Source organism: Eretmochelys imbricata, chromosome 1 (genome assembly GCF_965152235.1).
Source record: "Eretmochelys imbricata isolate rEreImb1 chromosome 1, rEreImb1.hap1, whole genome shotgun sequence".
Classification (NCBI taxonomy): domain Eukaryota; kingdom Metazoa; phylum Chordata; order Testudines; family Cheloniidae; genus Eretmochelys; species Eretmochelys imbricata.
The window spans coordinates 250624251-250645606 of NC_135572.1; the positions used below are offsets into that span (position 1 = coordinate 250624251).

General features: G+C 43.9%; 1 protein-coding gene across 3 annotated transcripts; it reads right to left on the reverse strand.

Annotated features, from left to right (window-relative positions):
- Positions 1-270: 270 nt before the first annotated feature.
- On the reverse strand, positions 271-18233 carry CCDC77 (coiled-coil domain containing 77). 3 transcript variants are annotated; one of them, XM_077827497.1, is made up of 12 exons: positions 18106-18233; positions 17499-17553; positions 14976-15165; positions 13069-13211; positions 11454-11550; positions 9024-9096; positions 8628-8725; positions 6809-6957; positions 5963-6212; positions 4714-4839; positions 4431-4583; positions 271-1994 (listed from the first exon to the last, which is right to left on the reverse strand). In XM_077827497.1, the coding sequence occupies exons 2-12, from the start codon at positions 17534-17536 to the stop codon at positions 1848-1850; spliced, it is 1464 nt and encodes a 487-aa protein (XP_077683623.1). In that variant the 5' UTR covers positions 17537-17553; positions 18106-18233; the 3' UTR covers positions 271-1847. The 3 variants fall into 3 exon arrangements, with proteins under 3 accessions (XP_077683623.1, XP_077683613.1, XP_077683605.1); XM_077827487.1 differs by having other exon boundaries at positions 14976-15192; XM_077827479.1 differs by lacking the exon at positions 18106-18233 and having other exon boundaries at positions 14976-15192; positions 17499-17596.
- Positions 18234-21356: the final 3123 nt, after the last annotated feature.

A 21356-nucleotide genomic window follows, 5' to 3' on the forward strand; every position in this document is an offset into this window, starting at 1 on the left:
CCACCCACCTGGTTAATTTGCAGGTATTGTCAGACGCAGCAAGCTTGTTACAAAGAGAAGGCACCAGTGCAAGAGGACCCTTTGCCTCACCTTCCTCTCACACACAGTATGAGCCAGGACCCACTTTGGCTACCACCCACCAGCCTGACTAAGGTTGGCTATAGTTATCCCAGGAGTGCTAGCAGTAGATCTGACTGGAACGGGGAGGAGGCACCTGTGTTAGCCACACCCTTCAAAGAGAGAAGAAAGGGAACCCCTTGACAAGGAATCTTCCAACTTCATTTTTAATTGTAAAAGTCTGGATTACAAAAATTAAAAAAAATAAAAATCACAAAAATTGATTCTTTGTCCAGTAAAAAAAAAAAAAAATTCATGGCCCTGGTGGGGTATGCCAGAAATCCCAGAAAGGGATCAGCTTTCTGGCATCACATTTGGCAAGAATGGTATAGAGTTACAGCAAGAAACTCTATCAAGGCACTGAGACATCTTTATAAACAGGGTAAGTCTTCTTCCCTTAGTTTGTGTGTAGGAAGAAGTAAGGTGGTGAGTTTAAGTTACAATATGCTGGATTACAAATAAAGGACTGTATACCCTGCAAATACAACTAGGCTTTAGACTAGTTACAAACTACTGCTAAGGTCTAGCCGATACTCCAAACTGAAATCATCTTGTTAGTTGGTTTGGGGACAAGGGTCATGCAACCAGGGTTGTATTTATAGTATAAACAAGCTCTCTGGCCTCAACTGCTCTAGCCTTTATGCTCCTTCAGAAGTTTTCCACCATTGTTACTGCCCATTTATATCCCGCAGCAGTGAGAGGTGCCAGTGGCTGCTAGTAGTTTAGCCACTGTGTTGTTCAGAGCTGTAGGGTTAGACAACACTGGCAGTTAAAAGGGCAATGGCTGGTCTATATCAGGACTTCCACCACTGGGGGAGATGAACTGATGGTGCCTAGAGTGGGACCTTTGAGGGAAAAAAGGCATTAGAGGCGACACAGCTTTGGAGTGGGGGGTAAGAGAAGGTTGGTGGAAGTTTGAGAAGAGATCTCACAAAAGAAAGAGCTTCATAATGTGAATGTTTCCCTTTCTGGCCTGTCCAGGCTGGCAGAGAATCATGGGAAGAGAAGCAATTTGAAAACACGGTTATGCTGCCCTGGATATATAGGACTTCAGAGTGTTTAGGCAGAATTAAATAGACACTTTCTAGATTAAGTAGGTATCTTGTTTAGAAAATGCAAATTATGTCCTGGGTGCATTAGACATCATAATAATGTTTAGGGTTAGGGTTTGTCTTTGTTTAAAAACTGCTTTTCTTAATACAGTTCCCATTACTGTAGAACAGGGCCTTATACAGTCCCTCGCTTCTAGAACAGCAACAGGAGAGAACACTTGAGTCCTGGAGGACTAGTTCCTCTCCATGATTATTAGTTACACATGTAGCTTCTGTTGTGTTTGGCTGCATTCTGGACAACAGTACATTTTGCCCTGTGCTCATAGTAGGTGAAGGTGCCTAGAGGCTGTAACCATGTCCTATAGAAACATTATATAAGTTACAAGAGGACTTCGATACAATCTACAAATGATCTCATCATTAGGAAAGGTAGTAGAGCAAGGCATGCTAAGATGAAAGGAATGCCCGCCCCCCCGCAACCTAGCATTAAATTCCACAAACTATCCAAGCCCCACAGCACACTGATATACTGTTGATTCACAGCAGGTTACGTGTTCTTAAGCTTCTGTCACAGGATGCTGGAAAGCAGATTTATGGAAGTTTTCCTTGAGAATGTGACCTTCCTAGTCTAGCACTGGTCATGTTCTGTGCACCGTTGTGCTGGGTCATACATCTGTGTCAGCAGATCCGTAACTCGTTCTCCAAGCCGTAGATTTTTGCCTTTAGGTTTCTTAGCTCCCCTTGAATTTTCCTTGTTCGTCTGTTCCCTTGGCGGACCTCATGCAGAATTGCAAGGTCCTGGTCTGGGCCAATGTTCATGGTCACCTAGAGAGAGGGAAAAAAAAATAAAACCAGAAAGACTTGGTATGTGGTGTATGATCTGGAGAAAATTATGAAGAGAGCAATCCTGTCCAAAGGAGATTCATTGTACCTAGCAAGGGGAACTACAACCACAGTGTGTCTGAGCTGCCCTGACATCATACATGGAACGAAGCTCTAGGATGGAGTGTAGATAATGGAAGTGTCTTGTTAGTATCATGGGGGTGTCCTACCAGTGCAATGTAAGAGGGATCTCTAAAGTGTAACCTGAAATGTATCAGTAAATGGTCAGCTGTTTAACAAATCATTTCCAGTATAATTTAAAAGGACTCATTAAAATGTGACAAATTATATATTTATTACCCAGCTTTTTTGTACTTAAGTCTCAATCGTAGTCTCAGGAGACATCCTCTACAGGTGGTAGTGAGGATATCTTCTTGCCTTGGCAGAAGACTGCATTTGGTTATCGAACAGTTCTTTTTGATCTAGAATAACCAGAATGATTTAGGATCATGGTTGTTATGTCTAACCCAGTGGTTCCCAAACTTTAACAGCCCGCGAACCCATTTCACTAAATTGTAAAATCTTGTGAACCCCCTCCTAAAAATGAATATTTCCAGGGATTTATATTTCCTCAGTGTGATGGATGCGCTTGCTTTGTTCTACATAACTCTTGGAAGTCTGGAACCACTGGAGAAAGAAAGTCTCAGGTCTGGTTCGGTATCAAGTCTGTTTCTGTATTTGGTTTTCAGATGTGCATAGGAAGAAAACGCTTTCTCGTATAAGTATGTTGTTGAAAATGGTAACAAAACTACAGCAGCTTTTTCTGCCAGAAGGGGGTACTCATTTCTTAAACTCAGCCAAAAGTTGATCAATGACAGATTTCTGAAACTCCTTTTCAGTTCGTAATCACAGGACATCTCAGTCAATTTCTCTTTTTCCTCAGTGTTCAATATCGGTGTTGAGAAAGTGGTATCCTCAAAAGGGTTGCAGATCCAGTCATTATCGCCTGACATAGCTGGAAAGTATTCCCTGAAAGTTGTGCAAAGTCCTTTTAGGTGTGCAATTATATTGGTTTTATTGCACTGATCCAACTGAAGTTTATGTTCTGCCAGGAAGTCATGAAGATTACTGGAACACTCAGTTTGATTGTTTTCCAAACAGCTTTACTTCCGCCACAAGGTCCGTCCCTAGGAGGGTGCCCTGCAAGGGACAAGTTAGCTTGGACCACCCCCCACATACAGCATGGCCCCTGCTCACTCTACCCTCGATGCCAACTTCCCCTGTCTGACAAGGACAGAGGTCTGAGCTGCCACCTGCGCACCTGGGGTCTCAGCTGCCGCCCTTCCCATACAGGGCTCAGGCTACTGGCCCTGCGCCGGGGTCTGGGCTGCCAGCTCCGCACTCCAGTGGGGTCCAGCAGCAGGAGCCCCACGATCACCCCGGTCAACTGAGCTCCACGGAGCTCGGGCTGCCAGCCCCGCAGACTGCTGGGGCTCGGGCTGCCGGCCCCGCAACCAGGTCCCACCTGCTGCCTCCAATGTCCGGGGTCCTCTGGCCGCCATTAGTGAAATTTTTCTGGTGAACCCCCTGTAACGTTCTGCGAACCCCCCAACGGTTCACGAACCCCACTTTGGGAACCATTGGTCTAGCCTGTATGTTGTATTTTATTAATGCACCCCCTTGTGGTCATGGATGTAATAAGAATAGAACAATACAATTAGGCTGAAATAATTAACTAGGTATTGACGTGGATTTGATTAACCATTTCCTTTTCTTTTTTTAATTTCTGCAAGTTAACCATTTCTTGTGGTATCATTTGAATAACCCTTGCTAAGCAGGATATTCCCGAAGTCATTATATTCAATGTATGACCAGCTGAACTTACTTCTGCACTTTGAGCCCTAATTCTTTGCACCAAGTACTCAGGTCTGCTCCCACTGAGCTTGATGACAAAGCTCTCACTGACTTCACTAAGAGCAGAATCAATATCTAGAACTGTCAGGAGAAAAGCCAAACAGGTCTGCAACACTCCAGACAGAATATACTTCTGCAGTTAATACTTACTTGCCTCACAATTGTGTTGGGAGAATCAGATTTTGTAAAGTGCTTGGAGATAGCAGATGAAAAGCCTTAAAGAAGTAGCATAACTAGGTGCCTTAACTACATCCACTGTATAATCACACCAATCTCTAGTAATCTGGATGCCTATTCAATTAACAACTATGAATATTTCTCTTCACAATATACATATAACCTGTAACTTTCCATAACACTGAAAGGTACCATATGTTACAAGTCTCTAAAGACCCAAGTGAGAAAAAACAGGAATTTCCAATAACTTAGGCTCCAAAGATTTGAATATTCAACCCTGACACTTCTCCCCCCACCCGCTGGGCCAATACCATCTCAGCCCTTGCCCCAAAGATGATCAATTATTACCTTGAAGAGCTGTTTCTCTATGTCCTTCAACCTCTGTCTAAGTTGCTTGATGTCATTCTTGAAGCCCTCCACCTCCATGCTACGTCGTTTCTCCAGGGCCTCATATCGTTGGGTCATTAGCCGCAAACGCTTCCCCATCTTCTCTGAGCGCTCCTGGGGATAGGAAAGCACAATAGAATTTGTAGGGAAGGGCACCATCAACAAACATGAATATGGAGAAGGGGAAATCAGACAGCCCCAAGAGGCTGCAAACCCATCCCGCAGCAGCAGACAGAGGAGTTACCTTGAAAAGCTCTCGGCCAACATCTCCTTCTTCACGAATTCTAGCCAGCTCACCCTCCAGAGCAACACACTGCTCTCGGTACATATCTGCCAATCGATGCACCTGTGTTAGCTGCTCCTGTAAGGACTGGAGCCCAGGAGAAAGAATTAGCATTAATAGATGCTGGAGGCAGGTAGCCAGTACACACAGCACTTCCCTCCCTAAAGAACAAAGGTGGGACGCAAGAAAATTGTCACAACTCCGTGAGTGCTCTTTGGTGGAGATATCATGACAGAAAATAACCAAGTGAGTAACCCTAGAAATTGGAGTTGGTGGAGGTAGCCAGACAAGAAAGATTAGAGATCTAAGAATGCCAAAACTCTTTCAAATTACAGGATCAACTCTGTTCAGATGAGACATTAAAATACAAAACAAACATGGTTCTAGCCACCATGTAGTCATTAGAACCCACAACCCTTTTAAAAAAAATAAAAACAAAAAAGCAAGGGTTGGTCCCACTGTCCTCAGTCAAAAATTCCCCATCTCACCTCTGTTTGATTGCTGCTCTCCATCTCAGAGGTGGCTGCATTTCAATGGTGGATAAAGGAATTACTTCAGGTATATACTGTGGTTAGTAAACTATTATGGGTACATGTAATATGAGGGCAGTACAAGTTCCCATGGTTCTCCCTTCAAGTACATTAGTGGCTGAAGGAAAAAAAACCTGACAGCTGGATGGGAGCAGCAGAATTGTGAGTGGCATTATTCCCAAAAAAGCAGTGTTCTCACAACAGCAGGCAAAACACAGAGTGTTCTTACTACCAACAGTCAGCAGAATTTATTCCAAAGGATGGTTGCCCATTTCATGCTTGGAAATATCTAGTCCTAATAAAGAGCTTGAGAGCTGTGCAACGATATGCCACTTGGCAGGTGGAACAAGCTGAGGAGCTACATGCTTGTTTTGGGTGTGGAAGGAGTGGGGGATATTAGTCTTGTGAGACAAAACCCCGTGAAACACCATTATAAACTAACAGAGTTCTGGCTTCATAGCATTTTCTCTTTAAAGTTAATAAGCAACAACATTCCCTGTAAAGTGCATCTTTCTATGCCTCAGTCAGCATAACAAATGTATCCTGGGATGGAGAATTCCCGCTCTAAAACAGGGAACACCAGTTTCTCAGTAAAGTACCATGGTGAGATCCAATCCTAGACTCTCTCAAACCTCCATCCATAAACAGGTGGATTTCTTTTCCAAGGGAACAGCAATTACCTTGAGTTCTCCACTCTGTGCTTTCCACATTTCACTCTCTGCTTGAGAAATCGGCTTGATGTCTCTCTCCTTCTTCTTCTTCTCTCTCTCTGGCTCCCTGCTGATGATAAGCTGATCCCTGTTTACATCAAGCTTCCTCAACAGACAGTCCTTCTCTGCCATCCATGATTTCTCATTGGCTCGTGCATCGAACTTCAGCTGAAGGAAGTCACGCGTGCTCTCATACAGCAGGTTTTGAGTCTGATGGAGCCTGAAGACAGGGATTGAACTAAAGTAATAATATCACTGCCTTCCCCAATTCCCTTCATCATTCACCTGTACTCTCACTGGGAGTTGGAGTGGGCATGGGATGAGAGAGGCCAGGAGCTTCCCTTGCATACTTTCAAGGGCCAAGTTCTCCAGGGATGAAAGAGGATTTTTAGTTTATTCAATCAATTACATACCAAGCAACTGACCAAATACTCTGCTTTTCTGCCTATTTGGGCATGGCTACACTGGAAACTTCAAAGCGCTGTCGTGGGAGTGCTTCTGCGGCAGCGCTTTGAAGTGCAAGTGCGGTTGTGTGCGAGTGCTGGGAGAAAGCTCTCCCAGTGCTCTTAGTATTCTACCTCCACGAGGGGATTAGCTCCCAGCCCGGCTCCCAGCGCTCGGAGCCCATTTACACTAGCGCTTTAAAGCGCTCTGACTTGCTGCGCTCAGGGGGGTGATTTTTCACACCCTGAGCCAGCAAGTTAGAGCACTATAAAATGTAAGTGTAGCCAAGCCCTTAGGTTGCAAACCTATAGGTGATATTTATATTTTGGGTTTCCTGCCACGATTAAACCAGAACCATTCTCTTGCACTCACTTATCTGTCAGGGTTTTGATCTTGTCCTGGTCCCTCTGATGCTGGACCTGCACTTCCTCTACGTGAATCCGCCTGTCCTCTAGCAGTGCATCAAGCTGCTCTTTGGATAACCGGGTCTGCTCTTCCATCTGAGCCTGCAGGGCCTCCACCTGGATTGGCACACAGGGAAGGCATAGAGTGAGATCATACACCAGGCATGCTGCCCTGCTTGAGAGCCCTGTTTAAATTCCAGATTAGGCACAGACACAGTGAGAAAACACCCCCTGCCCTATAATGCTATATTATATAGGTCTAATTTCTCTGCAGGCCTTGAAGTTAGGAGCAATCTGCTTTGGAGATCTAGAAGTTTCCTGTAACAGATTTCCCTATCCCATGTGAGAGACACACTTTACAGAAGGTGGGCCAGATTCTTCATTCATTTCCTGCATTGGGCACAGGAAGGAAAGTGATGGGGCAAAGGTGAATTTAAGTCACTTTTGTGCATCACTAATTCTGGCCCCTGTTGCAATTTAGAGCAGCCCTGGGGCTCTCATCACCCAAAAGCTTTTCTTGTTTCATGCCAATCTTACTGCCCTTGTAAATCCATTGCAGAGAGAGCTAAATAGATTGGGAGTAAGTGGGAGGCATTGCCAGGGTAGCATAAAGTGGAGATGGGCATGCCCAGTGTAAGGATAGAGGGCATAGGAAAGCAGCATGTTTGGCTGTTGTATAAACCCATGTGTGACGCTGTATGGAATATGTGGAACACCAATATTATAAAATTGCAAGGAATCTGATCAGATATGCCATGTGATGTAACTGCAAAAATGTTACAAACATAAACCAGATTATCATACTTGGCAAACTGTATCACCTTTGTATTATGAGTTATAGATATATAGGGTATATATCTGTATTTCAAACTGGTGTTATGCATCTGGATGACACCCCCAGACAGATTGCCATAAGCATCACCTAGCCTGCTTGATGGCCCATCAAGGGACATCAGCTGTATAATAAACCCATTAAAAGATCAGGGACCACACCTGATGAGCCAGGAAGCCATGTATGGGCATGCCTAAGACAGAAAACTCTAAAGTTTTTCCATGTGCTGTGAAACTTGTGTTTGGAACACAGGAAGTGCAAGCTTCATGGCAAAAGAATATAAAAGGCAGCTGAATCTTCTCCATTTTGTCTTCAATTCCGCTTCCGACCTCTGGAGTAAATTTTCTATAACTGAAGCTCCGAAGAAAGGACTGAACGACCCATCCAAGCTGTGGATATGTTCTAGAGGGACTTTCAAGCCAGCACACTCACCAACACTGCTAAAAACCTGATACAATATGGACTTTGTAGTCTGTTGTATGTACCAAATTGCTTTACCATTTAACAACTCATCTTGTTCTTTCTTTTATAATAAATCTTTAGTTTTAGACACTAAAGGATTCGCTGGCAGGGTGGTATTTTGGGTAAGATCCAAACCTACACTGACGTGGTAAGGTGGCTGTCTCTTCAGGTCAGAAGAACATTTTGTATATGTGAGCAGAGTTTTGATGTAACTCCTTGTACTGGACCGAGGTGCTGATTGGGAGCCAGAGAACTGGAATGCAGTAAGGGGGCTGTGTGATTCCCATGCCCCCCCCCCCCCCTTTTCCTTGATAACCAATGTAGGGATCAGCAGCAGTTTGTGACTGGTTGGTGAGTGTTAACCACCGGTCTTTGGGAAAATCTGTTCTCCCTTTTGCAGCATGCCCTGACCTTGCCATTTCCAGTGAAGGCACCCGTGTCACACCATGCATGGGCAGAAGTTGCATCTGTTGAGCAGTAAATGCTTTTTTACCTGCAGTAAGAGTGTTTGATTGTCTCTGTGATATCTCTCAGGACTTTCTGGTTTCTCTCCTTTTGCTGCTGGTTTTGATGTGCTTCTTTTAGTGCCTGCTGCAGAGAACAAGATTAATTGAGATAACTACTCCACTCCTTTCTCCGAGCCTATGCGTGAGACTTTGCCCAGCAGGGAATATTGTAGATGTGCTGGCTGCCCTGAAGGAAAGGAAGAGCTTGCAGCTACTGCACCACAGCATCTTCCAGCAGAAGTCACGGCAGGAAACATTCTAGCACTGGCTTTGGGGAGCTCATGGCGACTGTACGCTTTTCACACATCCAGCACTATCGTGATATTCAGCCACCCTCCAAGTACTTGTCTTTTGGCTGGTATGGAAAGTCACTTTTGGGGTACCTGTTCTGGAAGTGTAAGTATTGCTCCGTTCATGTGGATCCCTCGATTTGATTGGTTTTTGAGGAACGGTGACCTACAGGAGCAAAAACAGATCTGTTACCTGAACGTCCTGCATTCTATTCTCTGAGCCCACGCATCAAGAATGAATACTAGAAGGGTGGGAAGAGACTTAAAAGAGCAGCATGCCCATGGGTGCAGCAGGAGCAAGGTAAGGACATTTACAAAAGGAATATCAGTGTTGAGAGCAGATGCCCACTGCGATGGGGCTGCTTGAACATCACATTTTCCACCTCTTCCGCCATTGTATAGTTCTCAATGATTGGGGATTGGTCCTGTCTTTACTGACTTCAATGGGAACAGGATCAAGCCTGTCATAAATATAAAGGGAAGGGTAAACCCCTTTAAAATCCCTCCTGGCCAAAGGAAAACTCCTCTCACCTGTAAAGGGTTAAGAAGCTAAAGGTAACCTCGCTGGCACCTGACCAAAATGACCAATGAGGAGATAAGATACTTTCAAAAGCTGGGAGGAGGGAAAAAAGCTCAGAGGAGGGAAAAAAACAAAGAGTTTGTGTTTGTCTGTGTGATGCTTTTGCCGGGGACAGAACAGGAATGGAGTCTTAGAACTTAAGTAAGTAATCTAGCTAGGTATGTGTTACATTATGATTTCTTTAAATGGCTGAGAAAATAGCTGTGCTGAATAGAATGAATATTCTTGTCTGTGTGTCTTTTTTGTAACTTAAGGTTTTGCCTAGAGGGATTGTCTATGTTTTGAATCTAATTACCCTGTAAGGTATTCACCATCCTGATTTTACAGAGGTGATTCTTTTTTTTACTTCTATTAAAAGTCTTCTTGTAAGGAAACTGAATCCTTTTTCATTGTTCTAAGATCCAAGGGTTTGGGTCTGTGGTCACCTATGCAAATTGGTGAGGATTTTTACCAAAACCTTCCCCAGGAAGTGGGGTGCAAGGGTTGGGAGGATTTTGGGGGGAAAGATGTGTCCAAACTACGTTTTTTCAGGAACCCAGATAAAGTTTGGTGGTGGCAGTGGAAATCCAAGGGCAAAGGGTAAAATAATTTGTACCTTGGGGAAGTTTTAACCTAAGCTGGTAAAAGTAAGCTTAGGAGGTTTTCATGCAGGTCCCCATATCTGTACCCTAGAGTTCAGAGTAGGGAAGGAACCTTGACAAGGCCTTTAGCAGAAGATCCAGCATTCAGATGTGGGAGGGAAAGGAAGAGCAACAGTGTGCTTTTTTTCCTCCACTTACCCTCTTCCCAACTGGTGCACTGCGAAACATATGTATAACAAATCTACGTATACCCATACACTTAAACCCAGGAAGAAATCAAAGGCAAGAACTAACTGCTTGGTGCAGCTATTGATCCAGATCTACCTTGTGTGCTGAGATCCACTCAATGCAAGAAGAAAAAGCAGCCATCAGGGAGCTGATACAGTTCCCTCGTTCTCATGGTGCTTCTGCAATGGCTCCAGCTCCAGCATTTGCACCAGCTGGCCACAATCCCCAAGACACAAATATGCCAGTAAGGAATTAGCTTTGGACATGTCCCTTCCCCACTGCCTCTGCCAGGGCCAGTTAAACTATCCAAACCAACTGAAAGCTCCCACACACAAAGGAAATTCAGGGCTGCTTTCCGGGACTTTTGCACAACCTGAGCAGTGAAGATGGCAGCAAGCAGCCTTTTAAAGCTTTTTTTTTTTTAAAGCAGATTACACAACCGGGAGCCAATCACGCTCTCTGGCAGGAAATTAAAAACAAAATAAATAAATAAAAGGGGTGTGGGAGAGAGGATGGGGGACAGAAGCCCAGCCTGCATGGGCAAGCCCCAAAACAAGCAACACACGACTTAAAGAAATGAATAGGCAATTACATACACAAAAGAAGCTTATATAGGCTTGCTGGGCACCACCTTGGCAGCCTGCAGGAGGGACTAGACAACAGTAGAGAATCTGGCCCACTATTTCAAGTCTCACTCTGCACCCTCACATCATGGGAGGCCCTGCTTTTTGCCCACCCTTCATGCCGTGCATCATAGCCGTGACCTTTCTGGTCAAACGGGACTACATACACCCAACTTCAGATCCCCTATACAATGCTGCGGAGAGTCACCACTCTTGAAACTTGGCACACTTACTCTCCTGGAGGACAACATACTTCCTCTGCAGCTCTCCTGCGCAGGAAATGAAACCCAGATTTCCCAACACTAACTACCAAGACAGTGGGAAGGCCTCACTCTGTGTCTCGAGTCCCAGCGCTAGTTTATTACAGTGTGTATCAGACCAACACAAAGCCAGCTGAATTTCAAACATCCACATTTTCTGGCAACTCACTGCATAGAGCTTCTAGGGGCTGAACCCAAAGCAAAGTCTGCCAGAAAGGTGGCAAACGGGCATTCCCAATGAATGGTCTTACCTTGTGTGGAGGCTCCTTATGAAAATATGTAATTTCTCCTGTGTCTGTTCCCACCAAAGCCAAGAGATGCTGAATCTTTTTTCTGTCTTCTAGCTCCCTGGAATTCATGGAGAAGCATCAGCACATTTCTATTCCAAAATACATCAAGCCTGTACTCTCTCTAGAGGTTTGTTACTGTAGTTAAACGAGCAGCTCTAACCTGTTCTTCAGATTGTCACAGCCCATGAGACAATGTTGTCCTTAAGCCAGACTGCAAGAGACCCAGTTAACACTGAAGATGCATGGGAGGAGTTTCCATTGCTGGTGCACTGAGGAATTCCCCTTTTAGAACTGCCTGATAGTCGTACATGGGCTTATATAGGGATGGCAGATACTGAAAGGACATGGACTGTGAATTTATTAATAAAAGCTCATAGTCCAGGGGGAATATGACCTAGTTAGGAAGACTTCAATCCTGTAGTTATTCTGCTTTTCAGAAGATTGAGAAACCTCCTTTGCCTTAGAAGCTCATATATTCCACCACAATTTTACCTAGGGAGGTGGTGGAATCTCCTTTCTTAGATATTTTTAAGATCAGGCTTGACAAAGCCCTGGCTGGGATGATTTAGTTGGGGATTGGTCCTGCTTTGAGCAGGGGGTTGGACTAGATGACCTCCTGAGGTCCCTTCCAACCCTGATATTCTATGATTCTATGATAATCCGGAATGTGATAGATATACAGGGTTTTAGGATATACAGGGTTTGAGGGTACACAAGAACACTACCCACCACACATAAAAGGAGACCCCATCAAGCCAACCAAAAACTGCTGAGATTAATTCCCATCCGGAGTTCAGAAGCATCTTAGGGAGGCATGTGCTACTGAGAGCTAATTTGGTGCAGCTGAGCCTATTCAGGCTCATTACCTTAACACAGACAAACAGGGGGTGTTGACCAGAAGACAAAACAGGTAGCTCTGGGAAAACGGAGAAGTTGCCCTCTTTGGTCTGTGTTTTCTATGAGTTTCCTGCTTCTAAAACTGCATAGAAGAAATGCAGCTAAAGAATTATGCCAAGCTCACGTCAAGTTGAGTTAAACCAGAACCTCCAAGCTGAAGCAGGTGATTTTGTGATTGAACCGGACCCGTTGGTAAACTTTCCCTCTTTGTTATACCAAGTCCCTGTTTTGTGGGCCTGTGTTCTGCAGCAAGATCCTTGGTTTCTCTGGTACAGCAGACTAGGAGTCCTGCAGCACAGTCATTTCACATTTTAAAAAAGGAAGTTTGTAATAATTGTATAATAGTCAGTACAGTAGATCTGCATAGAAGGGAGGAGCAACAGCAGCATTTCTTTTGTCCAGTTCAGCATTTGGGAGGATTGCATTGGGCCTGATCCTCAGAAGTGTGGCACACTTGCCATTTTCACTGACTTTAGACCCGTAGTGAGATTAATAACAACTTGTACTATAGTGCCTAGGTGCTGCAGTTATAGAGCAGGACACTGTGCAATCTGCTGTACAGACACAGAACAAAAAGCTTTCAAGATGGCTCTACTAATTCATGTGGCTTCCAGAAACACTACCTACCCATGAGAAACAGCAAAGAAAACTCTTCCCCCCACCATCTCCAGCCCTGCACCTGATTTTCAGCCGATCATTCTCAGCGTAGAGGCGCAGCACATGTTCCCTTTCCTGGAAGAGGTAAACTTGCATGTCACTCAAAGCCGTCTGTAACTCGGCAATCTCCTGTTCCCGTTGACGCATTTCCCACTGTAGTTTGTGCTATGGAGAGAAAACAGGGCATGTAAAATGGTACTGACAACAGAGACAAAGAGCATCTTTTGCCTCAGATGACCCGAGTCTGCATCTAAAACTAGCAGCTGTTAGTGTGTCAAATGACCAGCCTTGATAGAATTTTGTTTTTATTTATAATTGATGAATACTACAGAATTTATTTTTTATCAATTTAAGTTTTCAGGAATGAGTAAAATTATGTTGTAAAGCATTTTTTTCAATTTTTATCACTTTTAAATTTTCCACAGTTGCTGGAGCTTATGGGAATGGGGAACGTCAGACAACACTGATGACAGCAGACATTAAGATTCAAAACATTAAAGCTTTATAACCATTAAAACATCAATTATCATATGTCAAAACATACAAAGTAAACAGCCTTAAATCAAATTCTAATAAGTTCTCAAGTGGCATTTTTCTTTACTTTGCTTATCTGTAAAGTTTGATCATTGATGGAAATATTTTTTTTCATCTGTTTGTGTGTGTGTACCTTGAAATAAATTTATCAACATTTACTGAAACTAATTCTTCCAAGTTCACAAATGAGTCTTAAATTGGATCACCAAACTTTAACCTGCAGAGGGCAGTATTGGCAGCTTGTCTGGAGAAGACTTCAACAGCAAGCTCCTGCCCATGGAGACTGTAGCTCCCACCATGCAATGCTCTGCCTCGATCCAAGTGATCATGAAGTATTAAAAGAGATGGAGCAACCTATCCTAGATGTTATTCTCAAAAACCTCCCATGGGTTAAGGTTGGGGTACTGCAGGGTTTAATAATAAGTGTTCTGACCAATTACAAAACTGGCTCAGTGATCATGGTTTTCATGGGGGAGAAGTAACTAACTCTCAGAAGAGCATTCCTGTAGGAGAGGATCCTGGGAGACCTGCAGTGTTTAGCGCCTTTCCCCACTTTTGACCCAGATGTGCAACTGAGATATTTCCTACATCTCCTGAGGGTTCTCAGTCTGTTTTAGAGATGGCTGATTCATGAGCAGCTCAGTGTATAATGTTTTAAAAGGTGATCACTCCTCTCCTAGTCACCTCCTCAGTAGAAAAAGTGCCAATTTTACAGGACACAGCTATACATCTGCTTGATGTAGTGTGGCATTAGGAGATCATCCGGCTTGTTAGAAGAGGCTCCATTTTATAGGATAGTTTTTACTTAGATTATAAGCTCTTTGGGCTAGGAACCATTTTTATGACGTTTGCACAGCACCTAGCACAATGAGGTCATGGTCCATGACTGGGGCTCCCAGGTGCTACTGCAATAAAAATAAAGTCTGTCCCAGTAAAACGCTCATTAATTTTGGCCAAATGACCATTCACTCTTCACAGGTCCACCGTGGAGTGCAGGGCAAAGGAAAAGGGTAGTGCAACAGACCAGGTGAACATCTAACCCAGTGTTCAAAGGTTAAGAAAACCGCAAACAGCGTAAAGTCTTCCCACAAGTAGAGCCCAATAAGTAGAGGCTTCCCACAAGTAGAGCCCAATAAACTAAAACAAAAGGTCTTATCACAGTCAGCATTTCTTCCCACTGGCTCCTAAATTGGGAGACCAGATGGCCAGAATTCACTCAATTCTAGTGACTCAAGACATAGTGATTCCCCTTCAGCTCAGTCCTGCCACATTCCCCAGCAATTCCCCTCATAAATTATGTCAGCGATGTTAAGTCTTCAACTAAAGGAGAGTATTAACCCTTTCTCTGCCAACCAACAGTGTATATACGTAGTCCGTCACTAGTAAGCTATTTACCTGCTCATCATATGTTCCTTTGTACCTCTCTAGCCTTTTCAAAAGGTCCTCGTGTTCTTCATCAAACTCAGCGATCTTCTTGCGATAGTATTCCAGCAGCTCCCGGGAGGGACGGAGGAAGGCCAGGCGCTCGCTGATGGAAGGGAGAGGAGTAGAATCCCCCTGACTTGGAGTTGGAGAATTGGTATATCTGGAGGAGACATGGGGGGCTGTCAATCTGGACAGAATAGTGGAAAACACACACACAAAAAATGCTGCTAAAACAATGAAGAAGAAGGAACCAATGGCCGTTCATTCATACAAGCTTACTGTACCTTACAATGGTGACTGTTCTTGTGGCAGAATTACTTTCTCAAAGTTTGAATTCCGCACAATAACTGCACTAGGATAATGTTAAAAATCTGATTTCAAGGATATCACCTTTTTTTTAAAAAAACTGTGTTTAGCTGTAGTACTACAATACATTTAGTTCATATCTTCTCTGCCTCCAACAGTCTGAGCTCAAAATTACTAAAACAGGATGTGTGGCATTTTGGAGATACAAGAGCCTTAATGTGGAACTATGCAGTGTTATTGTAGCAGTGTTGGATATTAGAGACACAATGTGGGTGAGGTAATATTTTTTAATTGGACCAACTTCTGTTGGTGAGAGAGACAAGCTTTCGAGCTCCATAGAACTCTTCCTCAGGTGTGGAAAGGTACTCAGGATTTATGGCTTATTACAACCATCTGTAAACCACTAACCCCCCTTTCGGTGTTATGGCTACAGGGGTGTTAACAGGCTGCTTCACCTTGAATGGTCCCTTAGAATATGTGCTAACTACTTATTAACTAAATTGGTTAGTCTCTAAGGTGCCACAAGAACTCCTTTTCGTTTTGCGAATACAGACTAACACGGCTGTTACTCTGAAACCTGTACTTATGCTAAACTATCTGTTTGATCTTGTATTTAGTTGTGAAGGTCTTAGTACCTTTCCCAGATCTGAAGAAGAGCTCTGTGTAGCTCAAAAGCTTGTCTCTCCCACCAACAGAAGTTGGTCCAATAAGAGATATTACCTCGCCCACCTTGTCTCTTTAGTGTGGAACTGTTTGCTCACCCAAGTGTGGTAGGAAAGGAGGTGCCTGTTGGAGGAAAAGGGTGGGTAGTGGTTTTTGTGAGAGAAGGGTCAAGGGGAATGGGACAAGGTTGCTGGGGAGGGGGAATCTGAGAAAAAGCAGGGGCAGAGAAAGAATAAGGGTTACTGGGGGTAGTAGACAAGCCTGCTGCTAGACTGAAACACACAAAAAACAGACACTGGATAGAGGATAAACACTCAGAGGAAAAAGATGTGAGGTACCAATAAGCCATGTCAGTCTGCAGGGAAAGATGTCAGAGGTGACAGTATCAGAGCACTGAAGTGAAAGAGGAAGAGGGAGAGAAGAAAACTCCATTCAATCAGAAAAGATGTCTGACTGCTGAGTCTAATGTACATTCTCAGCATCCTACTGGATTATCACTGCTCCTTGATCCAACAGCAGCTAGAAATGATTTTACAAGTTCCGGTTCAACAGGAGACTGCATCCTTTCTTTTAAGCTGCACAGAAATAAAACCCTCACACTCTGACAGTGAGGGACAGAGAGAAACTTTTATATGTGTGTATTTGGCACCTAAATAGGATACTTAGGGATACCCTAACATCACATATATATGTCGGCATGCAAAATCCACATGCGATTGTGATTCTAAGTTTTGGCACAAAAACTGTGCTTTGTGGATCATTAATTTGTAAATTTGGTATGTGGATGTGCATCTGTACACAGACCTCAGGCTTCGCTCTGAAAACTTGGCCCTTAGTAGCCATGTTGAGTAGACTGCCTTGGTTTTCAGATGTCAACTCTAAAAGGACTAAGAATAAGAAAGCAGCTTAACTACGTAATTATTTTCTAAACAAATCCATTGCCAGAACCTGGCTGGACACTTAGACCTCAAGAGCCAGCCAGATGCCTCATGAATGCATGAGACCAAAGTAATGGTGACACTAATGGGAACATCTAGGGATCTGTTATCAATATTGCTGCTCACATCAGGTTTTTGATATATAAGAAACCCAAGGAATTCAGGACCTTTAATCTCCAGATCTCTTAGGTGAGTGCTGAAGATACATTAATACAACCATTTTGTATAGCAGCTTTCACACAAACTGTAAATGACATTTCTTTAGAGTTAAATAATACAGTTATAAACAAACAATAGCAAAGGGAGAAAATAAGAAATATATTTATGGGTAAAAAAATGGTTTTAAATTATTTGAATTAGAGTACAGTTGAGGAGATGCAGAGGAGAAGACTCTTACAGCAACAGTAATAACACTATGGGATAGGAGAGATTGGACACTGGCGTTACATCAGCGTAACGAGTTGAAAAGGAAGATTGGCGCTATGCAATAGGATAGAGGTTAGAGCAAGTCCCAGGACAGCAATTTAGAAGCTAAATGAATGGGGAGGCAGTGGAACTGTCTGAGGATCGCTGCAGACATACTCACCTTTTGGAGGTGGGGGACATTCCTGGAGAGGAATCCATGGTGCTCACTCCACCACCTACAGAAGTGACAACAGTGTACATTTTAGTAGCAGAGAGCATATGGCCAGGTAGGACAGAAAAAACATAGGAACACCTCTCTAGTGAGCTGTATGGAATAAGGGTCCCTGCTAGAACCATGACTAAGGCTGTGCCAGACATGCCCAGTGATGTTCAGAAACCACTGACTGGGTAGTATTTTTGCAGTTCCTTCTCAATTGTATGAAACTGGTCCCCAGATTCCTGGGGGGGGGGGGGAGGAAGGAGAGGGGAGACCCAAACACCTGCGAAACATTTAAGATTTTTCACTCAAAAAACATCCTTATGGCTATTGAGAGCCAACACCTTCCACTGTCTAGAGTTCTGAAATTTCCTATATTTCATATTGCCCTGTGCTGCGCCGGCCGGTCCCGGTCCCGGTCCCGGTCCCTGCCCCGCGCCCCCAGCAGCGCCCCCTGCTGCCCCACCAGCCTGGAAGGGTCGACAGGAGCCGAGCCGCTGGCCTCCTCCAGGCCCCCGCTTCCCGCACCCTCTGCCGCCTCCCAGCAGCGATCCCAGGGCGCCGCCCTCACCTGCCGAAGCGCGAGCCCACGCGCCAGCGGCGGCTCAACGGAAAAGAGCCCAGCCAAACCGGGCGGCAGCGCCAGCCAACCCCGAGCCGCTGCGGCGCCCAGGCCCGCCCCGGCCCGCTCGCCGCGCGGCGGCGCCGGCTCTGCGCAAGGCTCTCTGGGAAGCGTAGTCCTCAGAGGCCGCCGCGGATGCCTGCGGGAGGCCGGTCCTCACAAGGGGGAACGGGGCGCTGTGTTTTGTACTTAGGAATCGGATGTTGGCTCTGCGTGCGGACCTTATCTCGATTTGCTATTTGAACGTGTTGGAACTGACAGGAAAAGTTGGAAATGAAAAAACACTGTAGGCGAAAAGAAAAAAACCCTGGACTTCCTGTTCCCCTTCCTGTGTAGAAATTTTGAACTTTTCCCAATTTCCTGACCAGCTCTAATTTATGTTAAAATGTTACCGTGTACTGGTCTATGCAGGCCGGGTTGTGAAGATGATCTCTCTCTCTCTCTTTCTCTTCTTTGCACGCACTCACTTTATTTCCTGACCTGGGGTAGTTCCATTTTTAGCACTAGTTACCAGCCAGCCTTGCACAAAATACATCCTAGCTTTAATATATATTGATTCAGTGCCATATACATTATGCTATTAAGTACAATATTATTAATACCATATGTGAACGTAGTGTTGTCTCTGTAACTATTAGGGATAAGATCTTCATGACAGGCAGATTATCCCACCTCTACCGATTTGAGGCTTTTTTTATACTTTCCTGGTTTATACTTCCATGGGTCTGATCCAGTATGGCAATTCCTATGTTCCTAACAAAGCCATCAGTTGTTATAATAGAAGAAATATTACATGTGTACATTAGTAGCATAAATCACAATGTATACTTATTGTAGCATAATGTATCTCACCTACTATTTCTTTCAAAGTGACAAGATGTTAATTATTAAGGCTGCAGAATTGGATCCTTGCTGTCTCTTGACAGAAAAACTGGTCAGTTGCATGTGCACTGGAACAATTTGCATAGCGGGGGTGTTGGAAGCCAATGAACCTAACTGTATACCCTGTATATGATGGAAACCATTTCAAGCCAGGGGGTGCAGCAGCACCCCGAGTTCCAGCACCTGTGGTCAGTTGGTAAAAGAGAAAAGAAGATTGTAATATCCTGGCAACATTTGTCTGAAGATGCATCTCTGTACGCACTAGCAAAACCCAGTGTATTTTAACCTTTCTATGTATTAGAGGCCCCAGCCTGGAGGTTTTGGAAGCTTCTTTTGAAAGCCCTCCAAATAGTCTACATGTAGTTTTCTAAAATCAATCTTGTTGTTAGTTGGATGCCCTGGTCCATTTTGCTAGGACGGAATCTGAGGTGCTACATGCTTCTATGATGGAGTATAAATTTAGGATAGAGACTGACAGGGAAAGAGTTAAACCTCTCCTTCTGGGTAGAGGCAGGACCACAGTGGGTTTTACGTGGTAGCAAGACTCAGCCTTCTTGAGGGGAATTAATTAATACGAGCACCATTATGGAAAATCCTCACCTAACCACCAGCAAACAAGTGATATGGTTTAAGTTCAACTCAAAGAGGAAAGATTCATGATTCCATTGCCAGAGCTCCCAAGTTCAAATGTCATGATTTATGGATTATTTAGGTGTTACTGTTGCACCCCACAACCAGTGCTTAGTGTTATTTTCACAGTCTGAGGCTCACTTCTCATGTAAAATATTTAACCTTCTAATGTAAGTAAGTGTGCAGGAAAAATTGCAAGTTTCCAAACCAGCTTTGTTTCTTAACCCCTTTCTTAAATATTACAATCAAAATCTTCTGAATGCACTTACAAAACTGAGTTTTGTCAGATCACTTTCCCCAACAAAACACAGACTAGACAAACATAAACAACAAGAAGACAGGAAAGTAGAAGAGGAAGAAAGAACAGATGCTCTTTTTAACGGTCCACTGTTAGTTGGCTGGTGACTGTTGCCAGCTGCAGGCTGGAGTTGTGGCTGTCTCCTCGGATATGCAGAGTTCTCTAGCACATCTGAGGTCAGGTTGTAAAGGCTAGATCAGAGATGAAATCCTACAGCCTGACAGTTTCCTCCTCTCTCCCAGGGGAAGGAGACAATGCAGATAGCCTCACATGAGCAAAAAACAAACAAACCCACAAATGTATGACCGGTTTTTGTACATTGATAATATTTGATAAACACCACGACCTAAGGTTGAATAAGTTAAACACCCTAAGTTGGAGCAGAAAGTTAGAGGAAGCAAAATTTAAAAAAAAAAAAAGAGAGACACAAGACAAACTGCCCTTTTCAAGTTATTCTGGGTTTTATACTTCTCAGTCCATCAACTTAGAACTACTATGCTGCTCACAGCTGTCTTTTCCAGAGAGCTCCACTAGTCTTTTAACCCAAACATTTTAAATCAAAACCAAAACAACCTTGAGCAGTCTCAAAGCATATCAACTAGAAACCAGCTCTCAAAACAAGGTTCTCAAACATATTGGGTCCTTTCTAGCATGATTTTTAGTTAAATGATTTTAGACTTTTCCCAAGTGTTCCAAGGCCCTTTCATCTATTATATTCTCTCTCTGTGGGGTCATCCATGTTGGTTGGTCCGTTGACACCACAGACCCAGGTGGGAGTAGAGAATGATTCATCTATACATCCACCTCCCCAAAAAGCCTCTGGTGTAGCTCCTAAGGGACAGCTAAGAAGCTCAACAGAAGCACCTGCGTCCCCCTCCCCATGGAATGGTTTACTGGGGTGGGATGGGGTTGTTTCTCTCTCAAGAGAGACAGCTGGTGGTGGGTGTTATATACACAGGCAAATGCCTCAGAAGTTGGGGCAGCCTTGCCAACAGGGGGAAAACCAATGCTCTGCAAAAATAGTATAGGCAGAACAGGTAGCAATGTTTGTAGTTAAGATTGCCTAACATTTTCTATTATAAGATCTTGTTTTCAGTTGCTTATAACTTTATCTAGTTTAACTGTTTAGACTTAAATTTTCTGTCAGGTGTCTGCTTCAGGCTGAATGTTTTGGGAAAGTTTCAGAATAAATGGTTAAATGGTTCAGACTAGGAGAAAAATATATTGTTTTGCCCATTTTAAATTTTTTTCTTACAACTGTTTTGTTGAGAAGTACTCGTGCCTCCATACATTGGAGCAGGGAATTGAAATTGGCAGGGGTGACCTTTGTGTCAGAAATGTGTGTTTTGCTGTCCCTGTGAAAAAACACCTATATTTGATCAAGGTATAA

Coding starts and splice junctions, on each gene's coding strand:
- CCDC77 (XM_077827479.1), bottom strand. CDS start 17,596: ATGCTCTCTGCTACTAAAATGTACACTGTTGTCACTTCTGTAGGTGGT. Junction 9,097..11,453: donor ATAAGGAGCCTCCACACAAG/GTAAGACCATTC, acceptor TTGCTCCTGTAG/GTCACCGTTCCTCAAAAACC. Junction 6,213..6,808: donor ATCAAAACCCTGACAGATAA/GTGAGTGCAAGA, acceptor CCCTGTCTTCAG/GCTCCATCAGACTCAAAACC.